The sequence below is a fragment of the Corythoichthys intestinalis genome, chromosome 21 (assembly GCF_030265065.1).
Source record: "Corythoichthys intestinalis isolate RoL2023-P3 chromosome 21, ASM3026506v1, whole genome shotgun sequence".
In the NCBI taxonomy this organism is placed as follows: Eukaryota; Metazoa; Chordata; class Actinopteri; order Syngnathiformes; family Syngnathidae; genus Corythoichthys; species Corythoichthys intestinalis.
This window is the reverse complement of record NC_080415.1, coordinates 39,460,456-39,478,531: the sequence shown is the minus strand read 5'-3', so window position 1 is coordinate 39,478,531 and position 18,076 is coordinate 39,460,456. Positions and strand designations below refer to the sequence as shown.

General features: G+C 39.5%; 1 protein-coding gene across 6 annotated transcripts in view; it reads left to right on the top strand.

Moving 5' to 3' along the window:
• The window catches only part of spata20 (spermatogenesis associated 20), a 70,933-nt gene that overhangs the window by 35,375 nt on the left and 17,482 nt on the right, over positions 1–18,076 (top strand). For 5 of the 6 annotated variants that reach the window (XM_057825965.1, XM_057825962.1, XM_057825961.1 and 2 more), the window contains exon 15: positions 186–266. In XM_057825965.1, the coding sequence (XP_057681948.1) occupies positions 186–266 (81 nt within the window). Of the gene's footprint in view, positions 1–185; positions 267–3,745; positions 3,911–18,076 lie in introns of those variants that run through there. The other variant, XM_057825963.1, reaches the window with a different exon arrangement.

Genomic DNA, 18,076 nt, shown 5'->3' with positions numbered 1-18,076 from the left:
CAGTAGCAGTGACAACACCTGTCTTCCTTGTTACGGCTACAAATACAACTCTGACCTTAGTCACCTCATTCCCATCAAACTCCTCTTAGCTATCACCTTTACCCCCTTGTTTCAGTCTAATCATGCTCTCTCCTTCCCACTGACTCACTTGAATATTTCCTTGACCTCAGCTGTTTTTCCCTTAGATTGTCATCTGTGGCCAACGAGATTGCCAAGATACCAAAGATCTTTTAGAAGCTGTCAACTCACTCTTCCTACCACACAAGGTTAGTACCGTAGCTCTGTCTTGACAAACATTGCGCATCATTCCCTAAAAAATAAGAGTAAACTATTCACTTATCACTGGTGTTGCATAGATACTAGGGTTGTTTCGATCATGTTGTTTTGCTCCCGATCGTTTTAGTTTGAGTATCTGCCGATCCCGATATTTCCTGATCCGATTGCTTTTTTTTTTTTTTTTGCTCCCGATTCAATTCCAATCATTCCCGATAATTTTTCCCGATCATATACATTTTGGCAATGCATTAAGAAAAAAATGAATAAAACTCGGACGAATATATATACATTCAACATACAGTACATAAGTACTGTACTTGTTTATTATGACAATAAATCCTCAAGATGGCATTTACATTATTAAAATTCTTTCTGTGAGAGGGATCCATGGATAGAAAGACTTGTAATTCTTAAAGGATAAATGTGACTTTATATATTGTGACTAAATATTGCCATCTAGTGTATTTGTTGAGCTTTCAGTAAATGATACTGCAGCCATTGGACTTCTGCCCAAATGCATGATGGGAAGTGCAACCATGACTGTGCGTAGGGGCACCAATTGATATACTCTGCGTTGGGAAAGAACATAGGGTGTTAAGAAAATGATCAACTTCTACCTTTCTTCCCCACATTGCCTCCCACGATATTTATAATTGCTGAGAGAGGTATTGTAAAGCTTTAGCCACATAAATAATGGCTCCAAAGGCTGTCAAAATTCTCTCTACTCATTATACGCTGCCTTTCAGCGCTATCTATAGGTTAAACGGAGTCTTTATAGATTGAACGCGACAATGCGTGAGTGGGTCGTGCAGCGCATGCATTAATTATTTAACGTGATTAATTAAAAAAAACTAATTACCACCGTTGACGCAATAAATTTGATAGCCCTACTGTAAGCCAAAACTACTCTGGATGAGTGTAATACATTTTGTCTGTAACGTTAAATACAATTAGAAAACGATTTAAATTTAAAAAAATATATATACAGTATTAAAAAAAAGGCATGTCCGATATTTTTTTGCCGATTCCGAAACTTTGAAAATGACGTGATCGGACCCGATCGATGCCGATCGGACATCTTAAATAGATATCGATACTAATATCGGTATCGGTAACCGTACGACACAAAAATGAAATCAGCGGTATTGCGGAGTACTAAGAATAATGTGCCGATGCAACACGTTAACTCGTCAACTTAACAATGCTAACTTGATAAAATGATTTAGAATTACTCAAAATGAAAATTACCATATTTTCCGCACTACAAGGCACACCTTAAAGCCTTCAATTTTTCTCAAAAGCAGAAAGTGTGCCTTATAATCCAATGCGCCTTATGTATGAGTCATTATTGGTTCATCATGGGATGAAATTCCCTTTAACGCAGTACTGTCTAGTGTTGTGTCATCTTATCCACCCCACAATTCGATCCGATTACGATTCAGGGTGCTATTATCGATTATTGAACTATGATCACGATTATCGTACGTTACTACTGAATAAAGTAGCCAAACAAATTTATGTCCGTTATTTATTTAAAATACCCTAATGATTCAACAGAAAAGATGGGAACATGCCCATACAACAAAAAGCTGCCCTGAAGCTGCTTTTTTTACAAGAAAGTGCAAAAACATTAATCATTTTAAAGGCAGTACTTACAATGGGGCAAATAAGTATTTAGTCAACCACCAATTGTGCAAGTTCTCCTACTTGAAAACATTAGACAGGCCTGTAATTGTCAACATGGGTAAACCTCAACCATGAGAGACAGAATGTGGAAAAAAAAGTCAGAAAATTACATTGTTTGATTTTTTAAAAAATTATTTGCAAATCATGGTGGAATATACGTTTTTGGTCACCTACAAACAAGCAAGATTTCTGGCTGTCAAAGAGGTCTAACTTCTTCTAACGAGGCTCCACTCGTTACCTGTATTCATGGCACCTGTTTTAACTCATTATCGGTATAAAAGACACCTGTCCACAACTTCAGTCAGTCACACTCCAAACTCCACTATGGCCAAGACCAAAGAGCTATCGAAGGACACCAGAGACAAAATCGTAGACCTGCACCAGGTTGGGAAGACTGAATCTGCAATAGGTAAAACGCTTGGTGTAAAGAAATCAACTGTGGGAGCAATTATTAGAAAATGGAAGACATACAAGACCACTGATAATCTCCCTCGATCTGGGGCTGCATGCAAGATCTCATCCCGTGGCGTCAAAATGATAACAGGAACGGTGAGCAAAAATCCCAGAACCACACAGGGGGACCTAGTGAATGACCTACAGAGAGCTGGGACCACAGTAACAAGGGCTACTATCAGTAACACAATGCGCCGCCAGGCACTCAAATCCTGCACTGCCAGACGTGTCCCCCTGCTGAAGAAAGTACACGTCCAGGCCCGTCTGCGGTTCGCTAGAGAGCATTTGGATGATCCAGAAGAGGACTGGGAGAATGTGTTATGGTCAGATGAAAGCAAAATAGAACTTTTTGCTAGAAACACAGGTTCTCGTGTTTGGAGGAGAAAGAATACTGCATTGCATCCGAAGAACACCATACCCACTGTGAAGCATGGGGGTGGAAACATCATGCTTTGGGGCTGTTTTTCTGCAAAGGGACCAGGACGACTGATCTGTGTAAAGGAAAGACAGAACCAGGGAGGACAGCTGGTGAAAGTCCGTTTTGAGGCCGCCAAGAGTCTACTGAATGTCGGGTGAAAGTTTGATTTCCTGATAACCACGTGACTTCATACGGAAGCACACTGACTGCTTTCTTTAAGGGGAATGAACATAGCCGAACAACACAGGCTCAAAGCGGGATGAAAAGATTATATTTTCTTGTTTTATTAAATTAGCTAATTTGCTGACATAGTCAAAATTACGTCAGTCGTCGTGAAGAATTTCGGTAACGGTAAATTTTCGGTACACTGCCCGGCTCTAATGCCTATACAACACACAGATGACCTTGAGATGCTCTTTTTCACAAGAAGGTGCAAAAACAATAGCTATTTCAAAGATCAACCCACCAAGATCACAGTATAATGTGTCTGTACACCTTGGGCATTGTTTTAAAAAAACACATTGTGCAGTTGGTTTTTGTGCACTTTTATGGGCATATTTTCCTTTCGGCAATCTCCTTGTATCCCCTTTCTTCTCTCAGCTAATGACTGTTTGGTTATTTTTAAATAAACACATTTTTCAGTGTGATTAGCAAAGGCAAACTCAAGCAGAAAAGTAACTTTCTCCAAAATGAACACACACATACACAAAGAAAATAATACAAAACATGCAGCTACAGCAAATCCGACAAAAGCAAATTAAAAGTTGGTATTAGGTTCTTTTGTACTTACCCGTGCCCATAATTAGATCAGCAAATTAAAGTATCGCTTTTATTCTCACTACACAAACAAGCTCGCACTCAACAGGGCTCTAAATGTTATTGAAGTGAGTTGTGTGTTGTCGGTTGCATCAGGTCACTCCAGATCCCCGTGGGGAGAGCAAAGAGCCAGCCATTATCAGCATGGATCTATTAAGGGGAATGCAATGGATGGACTATCGCACCTAAGCCAGAACTAGCCACATGCTGAGCCTTGTTAATGTCAACTTTATCACACTGGATTGCAGCAGGGCAGAGAACCAAAAGTGCTACTCGCCATGTGGCAAAATGGATTTTGCCATGTGGTATTTTTTTCGCCATGTGGCAAAAAAAAAAAAAAAAAAAGCCATCCGGCAAAATGGATTTTGTCATTTGGCATTTTTTTCTTGCCATGTGGCATTTTTTTCGCCATGTGGCAAAATTGTTTTTGCCATTTGGCATTTTTTTTCCATGTGGCAAATTTTTTTTTGCCATGTGGCAAAATGGATTTTGTCATTTGGCATTTTTTTGACATGTGGCAAAATGGAATTTGCCATTTGGCAATTTGTTTTTGCCATGTGGGCAATTTTTTTTTTTGCCATGTGGCATTTTTTTCACCATGTGGCAAAATGACTTTTGTCATTTGGCATTTTTTTTTGCCATGTGGTAAAATGGATTTTGCCATGCGGAAAAATGAATTTTGCCATGTGGCATTTTTTTCGCCATGAGGCAAAATGGATTTCCCATGTGGCATTTTTTTGCCATGTGGTAAAATGGATTTTGTCATTTGCCATTTTTTTTGCCATGTGGCAAAATGGATTTTGCCATATGGCATTTCTTTCACCATGTGGCAAAATTGATTTTGTCATGTGGCATTTTTTCGCCATGTGGCAAAATTATTTTTGCCATTTGGCAAAATGACTGGTCATTTGGCACTTTTTTTTGCTATGTGGTCAAATGGATTTTGCCATTTTGCCATGTGGCATTTTTTTCGCCATGAGGCAAAATGGATTTTGGCATGTGGCATTTTTTTTTTTTTTTTGCCATTTGGCAATTTTTTTTTTCCATGTGGGCAATTTTTTTTTGCCATGTGACAAAGTGGATTTTGCCATGTGGCATTTTTTTTCCAATATATAACCTGGTGGTCCACCCACAAGCTTAGCGACCGCATACCCAAGATTCATAAGTGCAGAAAGAAAGCTAACACAGAAATTTGGACGTGCACAGCCGTCCATGGCTTAGCCTGACTTGGGTTCCAGTTGAATGTCAATGCGCTGTAATGGTAAGTGGATAGTCAAAAATCACAACTACACATTTTTCTGCCATTCCAATTGAATGGAAAATTTGGACGTGCATAGCCGTCAATGAACGTGCATGGCCTGTAAAACTGCCATATACCCCAAAAAATGTCACGTTAAAATAAATTTTGCCACATGGCAAAAAAATGCCACATGGCAAAATTAATTTTGCCAGATGGCAAAAAAATGCCACATGGCAAAATTAATTTTTGCTATATGGCAGAAAAATTGCCACATGGCAAAATTAATTTTGCCACATAGGAAAAAAATGCTACATGGCAAAATCCGTTTTGCCACATGGCGAAAAATATGCCACATGGCAAAATCAATTTTGCCACGTGGCAAAAAAAAAAAAAGCCACATGGCAAAATCCATTTTGCTACATGGTAAAAAAAAAAAGCTACATGGCAAAATCCGTTTTGCCACATGGTGAAAAATATGCCACATGGCAAAATCAATTTTGCCACGTGGCAAAAAAAAAAAAAAAGCCACATGGCAAAATCCATTTTGCCACATGGTAAAAAAAAGCCACATGGCAAAATCCATTTTGCTACATGGCAAAAAAAAAATGCCACATGTCAAAATCCATTTTACCACATGGCAAATACCTGTGTCGCTCCTGGATTGTCTACTTGGGATGTGACAATATATTGAAATGGTGATGTATCGTGATACTTTTTATCCTAAAAGGTTATCGATACGCTCCTGCCGAGACTCGATATATCGTTTTAAAAAGGTGTCACTGTTTAAAAAAAAAAACAATAAGTTGCTACCAAAATCTTCCATGAGAATAGTGTAGTGCTGCAACGATTAATCGATTAATTCGATTGGAACAAAGCTTCGAATCAAACTTTGCTGCTTCAAGGATTCGTTTAATAACAGTAGAGTTGCATTGTAATGGTTTGTTTTGACAGTGTTTGCATTAAATGTTATTGATTTGGGTGGATACACTGCCCACTAGTGGCAACAGTGAATATGACATAACTCATTGAACATGGCTGAATCCAGCTGCTCCCTGTTAAGACCAGTTTTTGTTTGAGCTGATATTTTATGCATTCTTAATTTAGTTTATAGTTATATTTAGCAGTTTTTTGTGGGAATGTTTGAATGAGCATTGTAAGAAAACATTACTATTTTAAAGCATTTAAGCTAGCGGACTTTTGCTATGTAAGTTAGCCAATTGTTCTTTTGTTGAACTTGGATTCATATCTATTTAAAAAAAAAAAAATTTATATACCGTTTGAGGCTAAGCTCATGTATTTTAAATAAAAGTGCAATTCTGCATAGTTTGAAGAAACACTCGGGAATTATATTTTGTTTTTACATTTATTGCTCTTTTGAAAGTGAAATTTGAGCAAGCATTTGTTTTACATCTCCTACGCATTAAATTTTCCTCATTCGATTACTCGCTTATTCGACTTAACTCATTGATAGATTCATGGAATACTAAAATAATTGGTAGCTGCAGCCCTAGGATAGTGTCTACGTTAGCTCACTGGCTATCATTGACAGCGTTGAACATCCAATTCATTGCCATAAGATTTGGGACATCTAGCGCCATCAATGGCACTGAAACCAGAGCAATCAGAACTGGGAGGGCTGGCTAGCCCTGTTGCCGTGGGTGGCAGCGAATAAGTTAAACATTTTTCCATGACACATTAGTCGTACATCTCTATAAGCGTTGTGCAAACTCCAGTTCAAAGTGGTTGTACATCATGCAGTGTTTGCAGAGGAAAACACATTCTATTTCAGCAAGCATGTAGGCTACTATATATGCACGTCCAGATGTTGGGCGAGCTGCCGCCCATTAGTTGCTACGCGCACACACACACACAAACAGATGATGAGATTCTCAGTGGATTAGCATAAAACACTTAAAGATATAGTGCACTTACAGGGATATCCCCGTACAGCAGCGGGTATGCCCACATGCCGACGCAAATTAAATCACATATGCCAACAACACGTCAATTATTTATGACTGAGAACAAGTTTCTTGCAAGGTCGTAGAGGCTGTTTATCATCTACAAATGCAATGTGATAACTAGTGAATGCGCCGTTTTTACAACCCAATAAATGAGAAAATATAACCCGATCTTATTCTACTGAAATCGATTGGTAGAAAATACAAAACCTTTTCATGCACAAATTATGATTCCAATGGCTGTAATAGTAAGTGGATAGTAAAAAATCACAACCACAAATTTTTCTGCCATTCCAAATGAATGGAAAATTTGGATGTGCATAGCCGTCAATGGATGTGCATGGCCTTCAAAACTGCCATACACCCCCAAAAAATGCTATATACCACCCCAAAAAATGCCACATGTTAAAATCAATTTTCCATCCCATAGACTTCATTAAAATATTGACTGATCAGATTCAACCTTCAGTGCGCCGCGCCTTCAAGTAGGGGCAGTCGGTCGCAGCGACACATGTAGCTATCCAACGCCGAATTTCTGTTGAAAAAGTCTGAAACCTGTACCGCATACAAACAGGAAGGATTGTCTCAGGAGTGATTTGATCGAGGATTCAAGGTCATTATTATATTTTTCGTACCATGCATGCATTTTGAAACGCTGTGAAAAAAAATCAATGGGAGAAATTAGCCGCTACAGCATCGGCGGCATATGTCGCAATATTTACGTAAAATGAATTCTACCTGCATGTTTTTTTGCATTTAACCAAAAATCGTGACCGTTTTACGTCCATAACTAGAAAGAATTCATGGATTTAAGCATTTATTCATAAGAATTTTCACCGGAAAAGCTCTGTTTACATCTGGCAGCCGCTAGCTACATTCACTAACAAATCACTAATTCGACATATTTACATAAAATAAATGCTAACTGCACGTTTTTTGTTTTTTGTTTTGTTTTTTGCTTTCAACCAAGAATCAAGACTGTTTTAAGTCCATATCTATAAGGTATTAAGGAATTTAAGCATTTATTCACAAGAATTTTCACCAAAAAAGCTCTGTTTACATTAGGCGGCCGCTAGCGACATTCACTAACAGACTAGCTTTGTACTTCGACATATTTACGTAAAATAAATGCTAACTGCACTTTTTTTTGTTTGTTTTTTTGTTGTTGCTTGTAACCAAGAATCAAGACTGTTTTACGTCCATATCTATAAAGAATTCCTGGATTTAAGCATTTATTCAAAAGAATTTTCACCGGAAAAGCTCTGTTTACATATGGGCGCCGCCACATTGATGGACAGACTAGCATCGTACTTCGACATATTTAAGTAAAATAAATGCTAACTGCACTTTTTTATTTTTTATTTTTAAATGTTTATTTTTTTTTTGCTTTTAACCAAGAATTGAGACTGTTTTACGTCCATATCTATAAGGAATTCAGGGAATTAAGCATTTATTCACAAGAATTTTCACCGAAAAAGCTCTGTTTACATCTGGCAGCCACTAGCTACATTCACGAACAGACTTGTACGTCGACATATTCACATAAAATAAATGCTAACTGCACATTTTTTTTGTTTGTTTGTTTTGCTTTTAACCAAGAATCAAGACTGTTTTACGTCAATATCTATAAAGAATTCATGGATTTAAGCATTTATTCACAAGAATTTTCACCGGAAAAGCTCTGTTTACATATGGAGATATTTAAGTAAAATAAATGCTAACTGCACGTGTCCTTTTTGCTTTTAACCAAGAATCGAGACTGGTTTACTTCCATATCTATAAAGAATTCAGGGATTTAAGCATTTATTCACAATAATTTTCACGGAAAAAGCTCTGTTTACGTCAGGCGGCCACCACATAGACTGACAGACTAGCATCGTACTTCGACATATTTAATTAAAATAAATGCTAACAGCACGTTTTTTTCTGTTTTTTTTTTTTGTGCTTTTAACCTAGGATCGAGACTGTTTTCCATCCATATCTGTAAAGAATTCAGGGATTTAAGCATTTATTCACAAGAATTTTCACCGGAAAAGCTGTTTACATCAGGCAGTCGCTAGCTACATTCACTAACAGTCTAGCATTGTACTTAGACATATTTACATTAAAAAAAAAAAAGGCTAACAGCTCATTTTTTTGCTTTTAAACATGAATCGAGACTGTTTTACGTCCATATCGACAAAGAATTAATGGATTTAAGCATTTATACACAAGAATTTTCACCGGAAAAGCCGATTTCATTAGGCGGCTGCTACATTTGCTTACTGACTTGCATCATAGTTCGCAATATTTACGTAAAATAAATGCCAGCTGCACGTTGTTTTTTTTTTTTTTTCTTTTAACCAAGAATCGAGACTGTTTTGTGTCCATATTTATAAAGAATTCAGGGGTTTAACCATTTATTCACAAGAATTTTCAACAAAAAAAGCTCTGTCTGTGATTCTACTCGGTCAGCTTTGACGGAGATAGGCCCCCTATTAATCGTCCCCGCGCCCCATCAATATCATTATGAAGTCTATGGCAATCCTCTTCACCCAGTTTCCAATCCTCTGAAAAATGGCGCGATCGGCCCGATTTCAGATCACTTGATTGGATCAGGACATCCCAAGCAAAAGTATTCACTTGCTCTTTAAAGGGTTCAAATTTCAATAGCTGTCCGTTGTAGTGACCACTGTCCCTGAAAGGGTTGAAAAGAAACACAATAATAAATGGGGTCTAGGGGAGGGGCATAACTACAAGTTGGAAGGGAACGTATTTGAGATGGGATGACTGGATGAGATAACGACCCGGGAGAGGGAGGGCATTCTGTTTCACGTTACATTAGGAAGCTTTGAGCCGAGGAACATGTCTAATTTAAATCCAATTATTCCTGGCTTGTGTGCTGAATGAGCTGTAGCAAGCCCTCAGCACTTGTGCTCGCACACACACACATGAAAACATTCCTTGAGTGTTATTTGCTCTTCGAATTTATGAAGAGGTCATAAAGAGTTGTGTTCTTTATATGGGAAATTCAGCATGAAATTACAGATCATTATTCCATTACACAAAACTTGATTGAACTTGATTGAGTCAATGCTCGTTTTGATGTTTTTTTTGTCATTGCCTGTGAGAATTTGGAACGCGTTAACATGTAGTCTAATGATAATTTACCTAATTATATTATTAATTTAGTCATTTGTGTTCTTAACACTGACATTCACTCATTCCCTCCCCAGCCTTTCAGTTGAATGAATGCCCTGTGAGGGGTTTATAAATAAATATATATGGCGGAAAACACTCAGGTGACTTGAAGTTCATCTCTGAGACCCCCAGTTTGGCCAACTATCAAAATTGTCCGATATGCATATGTGATACATCAGTGGAAAGCTTAAAATCTCAATTTTCTGGGGGAAGAAACATTTTGAACAGGAGGGCATTTTAAAAAAAAAAAAAAAAAAAGTTTTTTAAACAGCAAAAACCCTGTCTGGAGGTGAGAGCACACGAGAACAAAATTACAGACGCCATGACTTTAACGAAATATTATCTCGTAATTACCTTGTTTCGATCCAAAAACTTCATGCAGCATGTATCACCAAGTGTCAAGACACAGCTGTGAATGGCCACAGCTGGATTTTATGGGTGAAACATGGTAATATAACAAGGGTCACGATGCAGTAATCGCTGACATCAAGGAGTGGTCGAGATTTTCTTTTTCATATATTTACCTTTTTAAACGTTTTTTTTTCTTCCAATTTTTCTTTGTTTGGATTGATTATTTATCATCTAAAATATCAGAAAAAAAGCGACAGAAACAAAAAAAAAATACAATTAAGCGATAGTTATAAGGTAAACATCCGTGACTTTTTTAGACACCGTTTTTTTTTTTTTTTTGTGACGTAATTTGTTTAAAAGTTTAAAATATGCAAGTGAATAATTTTTTAAAATCTTTTTTTTAAATGAAATATTAGACATTAATTAATGAATCTAAGCTAAAAATGACAGACATTTTGAATAATAAATATAATTAATTACCTTCATTTTATGGCTGGGTTGACATAAAAGCGGTTGCGCGAAGTCTGTAAACGGGGGTTTTCTGGGTAAAACGGGCAAATTAAAAATAGTTCGGGGGCTTAATGCGCCATGAATCAGCTATGGCAGCATATAGACATCTTGCTCTATCAAAAACAACAGTTGTTTTGGCTTAAAATACAGCAGTTTCTTTTAAAGAGGAGTGCAAGAGCAGAAACTGCTTTTTCAGTCTTGTCTGTGTTTTCCGCAATATATATATAAACACACCATTTTTTCCGCGCTATAAGTCACCTAACACCTAAAAGTCTTCAATTTTTTCAATAGAAGACAGTGCACCTTAAAATCCGATGCACCTTAGATATGGATCAATATTATTTAATCATTGCATTCCATTCTTTTAGCGCAGTACCATCTAGTGGATGGATAACGCAAACCATTGCTACTACTACTACTGCTCCTTATTATGTGGTGCGCCCGATATATGAAAACTCTTTTCAAATGGGCCATTAATTGAAGGTGAGCCTTATAGTGCGGAAAATACTGTATGTATATATAATTCATGTAAAAGAAAAAAAGTAAAAGAAAATTAACTGTGACTGTTAAAATGAATTTTCCTGCCTTAAAAGAATAATCACTTCTACTGGTCCTTCTGCTCATTCACGTTCAAGCCAAAATACCGAGAGGAAGGAGAGCGTGGGTTGCATCGCTCAAAAAGAGGGATGCGATTGCCTTCAAGAGGAATGATAGTCCTATCATAAACGCTGGAGGGAAACATCACGCTATCCCTAACAAGTCCCTTGAGACTGACAAAGGGTTAGAAGGGTGATGAAGAAGTTAGCAAGTGGATGGACCATGTAATAATGGGTAGAGTTTAAAAAAAAAAAAAAAAAACTCTTGCCAGAGGCGAACTACTACTCTAAAGAAACTGAAGGGGAAAAGGTGGTCTCGATGGAGTTCTGGTGTCTTCTAACTCCCTCCATCACAATCCCCTTTCAGCCATTAGAGCCGACGTGTGTGTTTATGTCTCAAGACATTATCTGTGCTTAGAATGGATTGGCCCTCTGTAGTAATAACCCGCTAAGCTCAATAGCAAGTCAAAGAGCTGGACACGTGTTGATTGGCAGCTCGGAAACGGGCCCCAGATGGCTGTGGCTGATAGAATACAGACCTTTCAAGCACCGTGATACCTACGCACACGTTTTCCCGCACCAAAATTCCTAATTATTATCCATCTCTGCTTCCTAGAATTGCTAATCTGAAATATTACATCTCCTTCTTCTTATGTAGTAATTCCTTCTTTTCCGTCTTCGTCCACAAAGCTACGGGGGAGGTTTGTACACGACAGCTTTTGCTATGTTAGAAGACTTAATCCTTCTCGTGGTCGTATCACGTCTGAGCGTCTGCCGCGGTCGACGCTACTCATCCCCGTCTCCGCTCGGTAAATGAGACCCACGCTCGACAGATCGGGACGGCCACATGCACATATATTTATTTAAACCCACGCTTTTACAGATTTCCGTGTTTTCATCACACTATTTGTGTTATCTCAACGGATATCTAAGATGTTTTTATTGTAAAGGAGGATTTTTGAAGGAGAACAAAAAGGAATGTATACCGTATTGGCCTGAATAGAAGTCGGTGTTTTTTGCATTGAAATAAGACTGAAAAAGTGGGGGTTGTCGTACATTCCCGGTCTAGACATTATACCCATTCATGACACTAGATGGCGCCAGATATCATTGAAGCGATATTCTGTCATAACTAGTGCTGCAACGATTAATCGATTAACTCGAGTATTCGATTAGAAAAAAAAATTGAATAAAATTTTGCTACTTCGAGTATTCGTTTAATTAAAGTGTCGTTGTAATGGTTTATTTTGCAAGTGTTTGCATTTAGTTTTATTGATTTGGGTGGATACACTGCCTTCTAGTCTGCCTCAATTCACATGGCTGAATCCAGGTGCTCCCTGTTAAGACCAACCCAAGCTAAATTTTGTTTGAGCTAATGTTTTTTTTAATGCATTCGTAATTTATTGGTATATTTAGCCTATTTTTGTGGGAATATGCGTCTGGACCATTTGTTTAGAGCATTGTAAAAAAGTTAGCATTTTATAGCAGTTAAACTAGCGGACTTTTGCGATGTAAGTTAGCCAGTTGTTCTTTTGTTGCACATAGATCCTCATTTATTTAATTTTTTATACCGGTTGAGGCTCAGCTCAGGTAATTTAATTTTTCATGTTCCTTATCCGATTACTCGATTATTCGAACTAATGGTTTATCGATTAATCGACTACTGAAATAATCGATAGCTGCAGCCCTAGTCATAACAGATCTCAGCAACTCTCAAGTTTAACCAGTTTGAATTATTTTATTGCAATGTTTTTCCTTATTCAGATTTGTTTCAAGACTACAGTTACAGTTAGACTTTACTTTAATGGTTAATGCAGTTATTGCAATTTTGTTGTTTTATCACAATAGATTGGTTTATTTACATTTCAAAAACCAGACGCCATTCATTTACGAATGTGATTGCACTTTAGTTTACATATTTAAATGTTCAGATATTAAGATTTGAATGAGGCAAAATAACATGCTTTTTCTCACAAATATATTGTTATAATCATTTGTTTCGGATACATTATAATTATTTCTGTATAAAAATTAATTTGGTGTTCAAAAAGTATTTTTTCCAAACTTGAGTCTTGAAAAAGAGGGGGTCGTCTGATAATCAGGGCTGTCTTATATTCGGGCCAATACAGTAGTTGATTAGTGCTCCAACGATTAATTGATGAACTCCAATAATTCGACTAGAAAAAAAAAAGATTCGAATTAAATTTTGCTGCTTTCAATATTCGTTTAATTAAAGGGGCGTTGTCATGGTTTGTTTTGAAAGTGTTTGCATTAGGTTTATTGATTTGTGTTGATACTCTGCCCTCTAGTGGCAACAGTGAATATGATATAACTTTTAATTTTTTTAAATTTCACATGGCTGAATCCAGCTGCTCCAAGTTAAGGCTAACATAAGCTAAGTTATTTTTCACTTGGGTGGATACACTGCCCTCTAGTGGAAACAGTGAATATGATATAACTTTTAATTTTTTAATATGACATGGCTGAATCCAGCTGCTCCCTGTTAAGGACCAACATAAGCTAAGCTTTTGTTTGACCTAATGTTTTTTTAATGCATTTGTAATTTAGTTTATAAGTACTTTACCATTCAAAAGTTTGGGATCACAAACAAATGTCCTCCTTTTTGAAAGAAATGCAGTCAGTACAAGGGGTTAAGACTAAGGTGACCGCACGGAGTTTGGCCTTTTGGCTGGGTTGTTAGAGTTTCGCCGGCCCGGGTGGTTGGAGCTGCGGCAGTGCGATTTTGGAGACTCGGCTGGCGTGATTCCGGCACTCTGGCTGAAAGGTCAGATTCCTTCAGTATCCTTTCCCACCTTTATTCAAATCAACAATCCTTGATCGCAGGTCTTCAGACAGCTCTTATGACCGAGCCATGATGCACATCAGACAATGCTTCTCATCAAGACAATTCTAACCAGGTGTGTGTTTTATAGTGGGCAGGGCCGCTTTAAACCACTCATCAGTAATTGGGCACACACCTGACTTAAAATGTTAGGTAATAATAATTGTTTTCAATTGCTCTTAAAGTCTCCTTAAGCAGAGGGTTCACTTATTTTTCCCATTTCTGTCATTGTTTGCATGCTATCCTCATTAAAATATGAAAACCTATAAATGTTTGGGTGGTTTTAGTTAAAGCAGATGCTGTCTTTTCATCTGTGTGATTTTGACAAAGATCAGATCACATTCGACGGTGATTTTATGCAGAAATGTGAGAAATTCCAAAAGGTTCAGATACTTTTTCATACCACTGTAATTGGTGGGAGGGCCAGAGAAAGTACGCGTAATTTTTGACCTCATTGGCTGCCCTTGACGGCGCTAGAACAAACATTCATTCCCTGCCAATCTTCCTCTTCAAATGATGATGAACTCATTGAAATTCATAACCGAAGGATGATTGGACGCCAAACTATAGGATGTCTTCATTATTTCGGGAAGGCGACTAGCTGTAGGAAACTAGATCTCAAAGAGTACCTAGTGCGCAGCATCGACAAGTTGTTTCTTAGTACTCCTTGATGACGTCTTTTTAGTTCCTATCGGTAAGCAATACAGACACTCGTATCGGTGCTATTGGCCTACTAGTTTTGGCCTAATTTATTTGTTAAATGCTGTATCATATTTATAGCGGTTTGAAATTTGAATACTAATGACCACAAGAATCTGAGGTCAGTACGCATCTCGCCTAATGCAATCTTCTGATATGCTTGCAAGTATGACCATGAATGGAGTTGTTTTTTTCACAGAAACCGCTGATAGTTAGTTTGCCTCAGATGATCATAGACATTTAACTGGCAACCAGCAAGGTTCATGGCCTATTTTGCAAGATCTGCAAGAAAAGTTAATCACCAAGCGTTCCAGACACACCTCCATATTTGTATACAAGGAAGGCCAAGCCCCCTGTTTAGTGTGCATTTCTCTACACGGCTTGTTGTGTAACTAAATGCACCCAGAAATTTCTGAAATTAAAACTGCACAGTATTCATCTCTTGTCTCCACTCTTCATTTAACAATCTAGCTGTCTCACCTGAATTGAAAACGAACTCGTGGAGGACCTGAAAGACTGCCTCCAAGAAATCATAAATACTGTACCCACTCCAGTCAATATTGTGTACTGGATGGCAGATTTGTGACGAATAACTCTGCCGGAATCTTACTTTTATTTTAATCTCTCCACCATCTAATGACACGATGGTATAAATGCACACATTTGAATGGAGCTCCAAGTAAAGTGGTTGTCAATGGATGACGGATAATGTCTGCAGTGCATGTGGTCCTGTACAGTAACTCCCACTATCACCAGCTTTTCTGAGCTCTCCAAGTCGTTGGCATTCATTTGTGTATGTCTTTCCTGGGGCTGGAGTCCAGATGCCTGCTTGTTATGATGACTAGGCTGCTTTCTTCGTATTTGTGTGTGCAGTAGAGAGAGTCAAAACAAGGGACAGTGAAGGACGGATTGAGAAAGTGCTCTGCTTAACGTAACCAGAGCCACCATCGTTGCGCTTCCCCAGGAATTCAAGAATTTGCCATGCGGGGAGTTGTAGGGGCCCTGGTGCTTCCCTCGCCCTGTGGCCGATGGTTCTGGCTGGCGGCCCCACCCAGCCCCGTGGGTGCCTGCCTCTTAACTCACGCACTCTTTACTTTGTACTGTACATGTCTTTCACTTCTGGCATCTTCACACTCATATATGTCTTCGGGGAGAGTCAGAACAGGGCTGTACAGTCTCGGGCCGGCTCCCCTTTGATTTTCATACACCGAGGATGTAGGATGGCTCGGACCGGTTGTGGTGGGGCGTGACATGACAGTTGCCCCCACGCCGCAGGCCCCGCCATTCCCTCACCTCTTTTAACTCACCACACACATTACACTCCACGGGGAAGCTTCGGCGAGGGGCAGTGGGATGTGCGGCCCACTGCCCTCAGCCGTGCTCTCCTATTTTAATGCACACACCGCATGACCCTCCCCACACAATCCCATCACGGTGATGGGTAATGACTGCCAGTCAGGTACCTGGCAGCCACAGTAATAGGGCGGTAGGTGGATCCCACACTTCTTCTCTGTGGCGTGGCTCCCAGGGCGTGGCCTCCTCTTTGCCTGGCTAACAATTGCGGGAGTGGAGTGGGGATCGGGGCTTCTGTCCAGTGCCACCCCGCGGCGGCTTCTCAGCACTCTCCGCCATCCATTCTTTTCTACCCGGTTATCCTTCTTGGGCTCGGGCACGGGTTGCTAGCCGAGTGCCGGTGGGTCGGCGGGGTGTCGCCCACTCCGGGTGGCGACCCTGTCCTGCCCCGGGCTTCGTGGGCCGTGTCAGTTAAGGGGTTGCGCCGGTGGCTGGTTTGGTGGTGGGGTTTCTGACTGTGTATCATTTTGCCTCTGCAAAGCCCTTTGAGACAACCTTGTTGTGATATAGGGCTATACAAATAAAATTAAATTGAATTGAATTGGGGCAAGTGTTGGGGCAGTGGCGCGTCCCCTCATTTCTTCCCTGAAGGCCAGTTAATGTGGGGCGCGAATGGACCACCCTGGATTCTGGGGGATGACGGCAGCCCCGTTACTGGAGCTGCGAGAGGAGGCTCGGGCTGCGCTGGTTCACCCCTCAGATTGGCTGGGGAGGGGCTGTGGCCCTGGGGCGGCCCCCATGCAGCATTTCCACTTGTCTGCAGGACTATCACACGTCTGGCAGGGTACAATTAGACACACTTGGGTAGAGAAACTATCGGTGCCAGAGTTCGCGATCAGGCAGCATAGAAAAGGATGTCAACATATCCTCACTTACATTTGATTCACATAAGACTGGGTTCTATACCTCACATTGCTGATTTGTGTAGGTTCGACCCCACCTAATCACATCTCTGACTCTACTCCGCTCCTTTTTGTCCCCGGTCATCAGGCCCCCCACATGGTGTCAACCGGAAATACAATTAGCTAACGATAGCACTACTATATACATAATTAGTGTAGGCATTTAATGTAATTCTTGTTGTTGTTTGTTCTTGTCTATCTCCTTCTCTGTTTTCCATTCTGTCCCCTGATATCCCCTTCCTGCTCGCTGCTTTCTCCTAATAAACGAAACACAATGAATAATCGTCACAATGAGAGTATATCATACTCTCGTGATACATTAAAGCAGACATGTCCAAAGTCCGGCCCGGGGGCCAAATGCGGCCCGTGGTCAAATTTCATCCGGCCCCCCAGCATCTGTCATAAAATCAATAACGTCTGGCCCGCACACAGACTTAATAAATTGCTCAGCAGTACTGCTACCAGCATATGAGGTAGCTTACACACTAAATGCTGCTGCTCATTTATTCACTAAAAAGCAACATTACTCTAAGCAACATTACCCTGTGTGACCCTTTACTCCCAATTTTCTAAAATGGCGACAATCAACAAAAAAAAGAAAGTTGACTGTGACGGCCGACGCTTCAAGGATAGGTGGAAATTGGACTATTTCTTCACTAAAATACACAACAACTGTATCTGCCTCATTTGCAAAGAGACAGTCGCTGTTTTTAAAGAGTTCAATGTATGGCGATTTTACCAAACAAGACACGCTGACATGTACGACAAGATTACAGGGAAGATACAGGGAAGC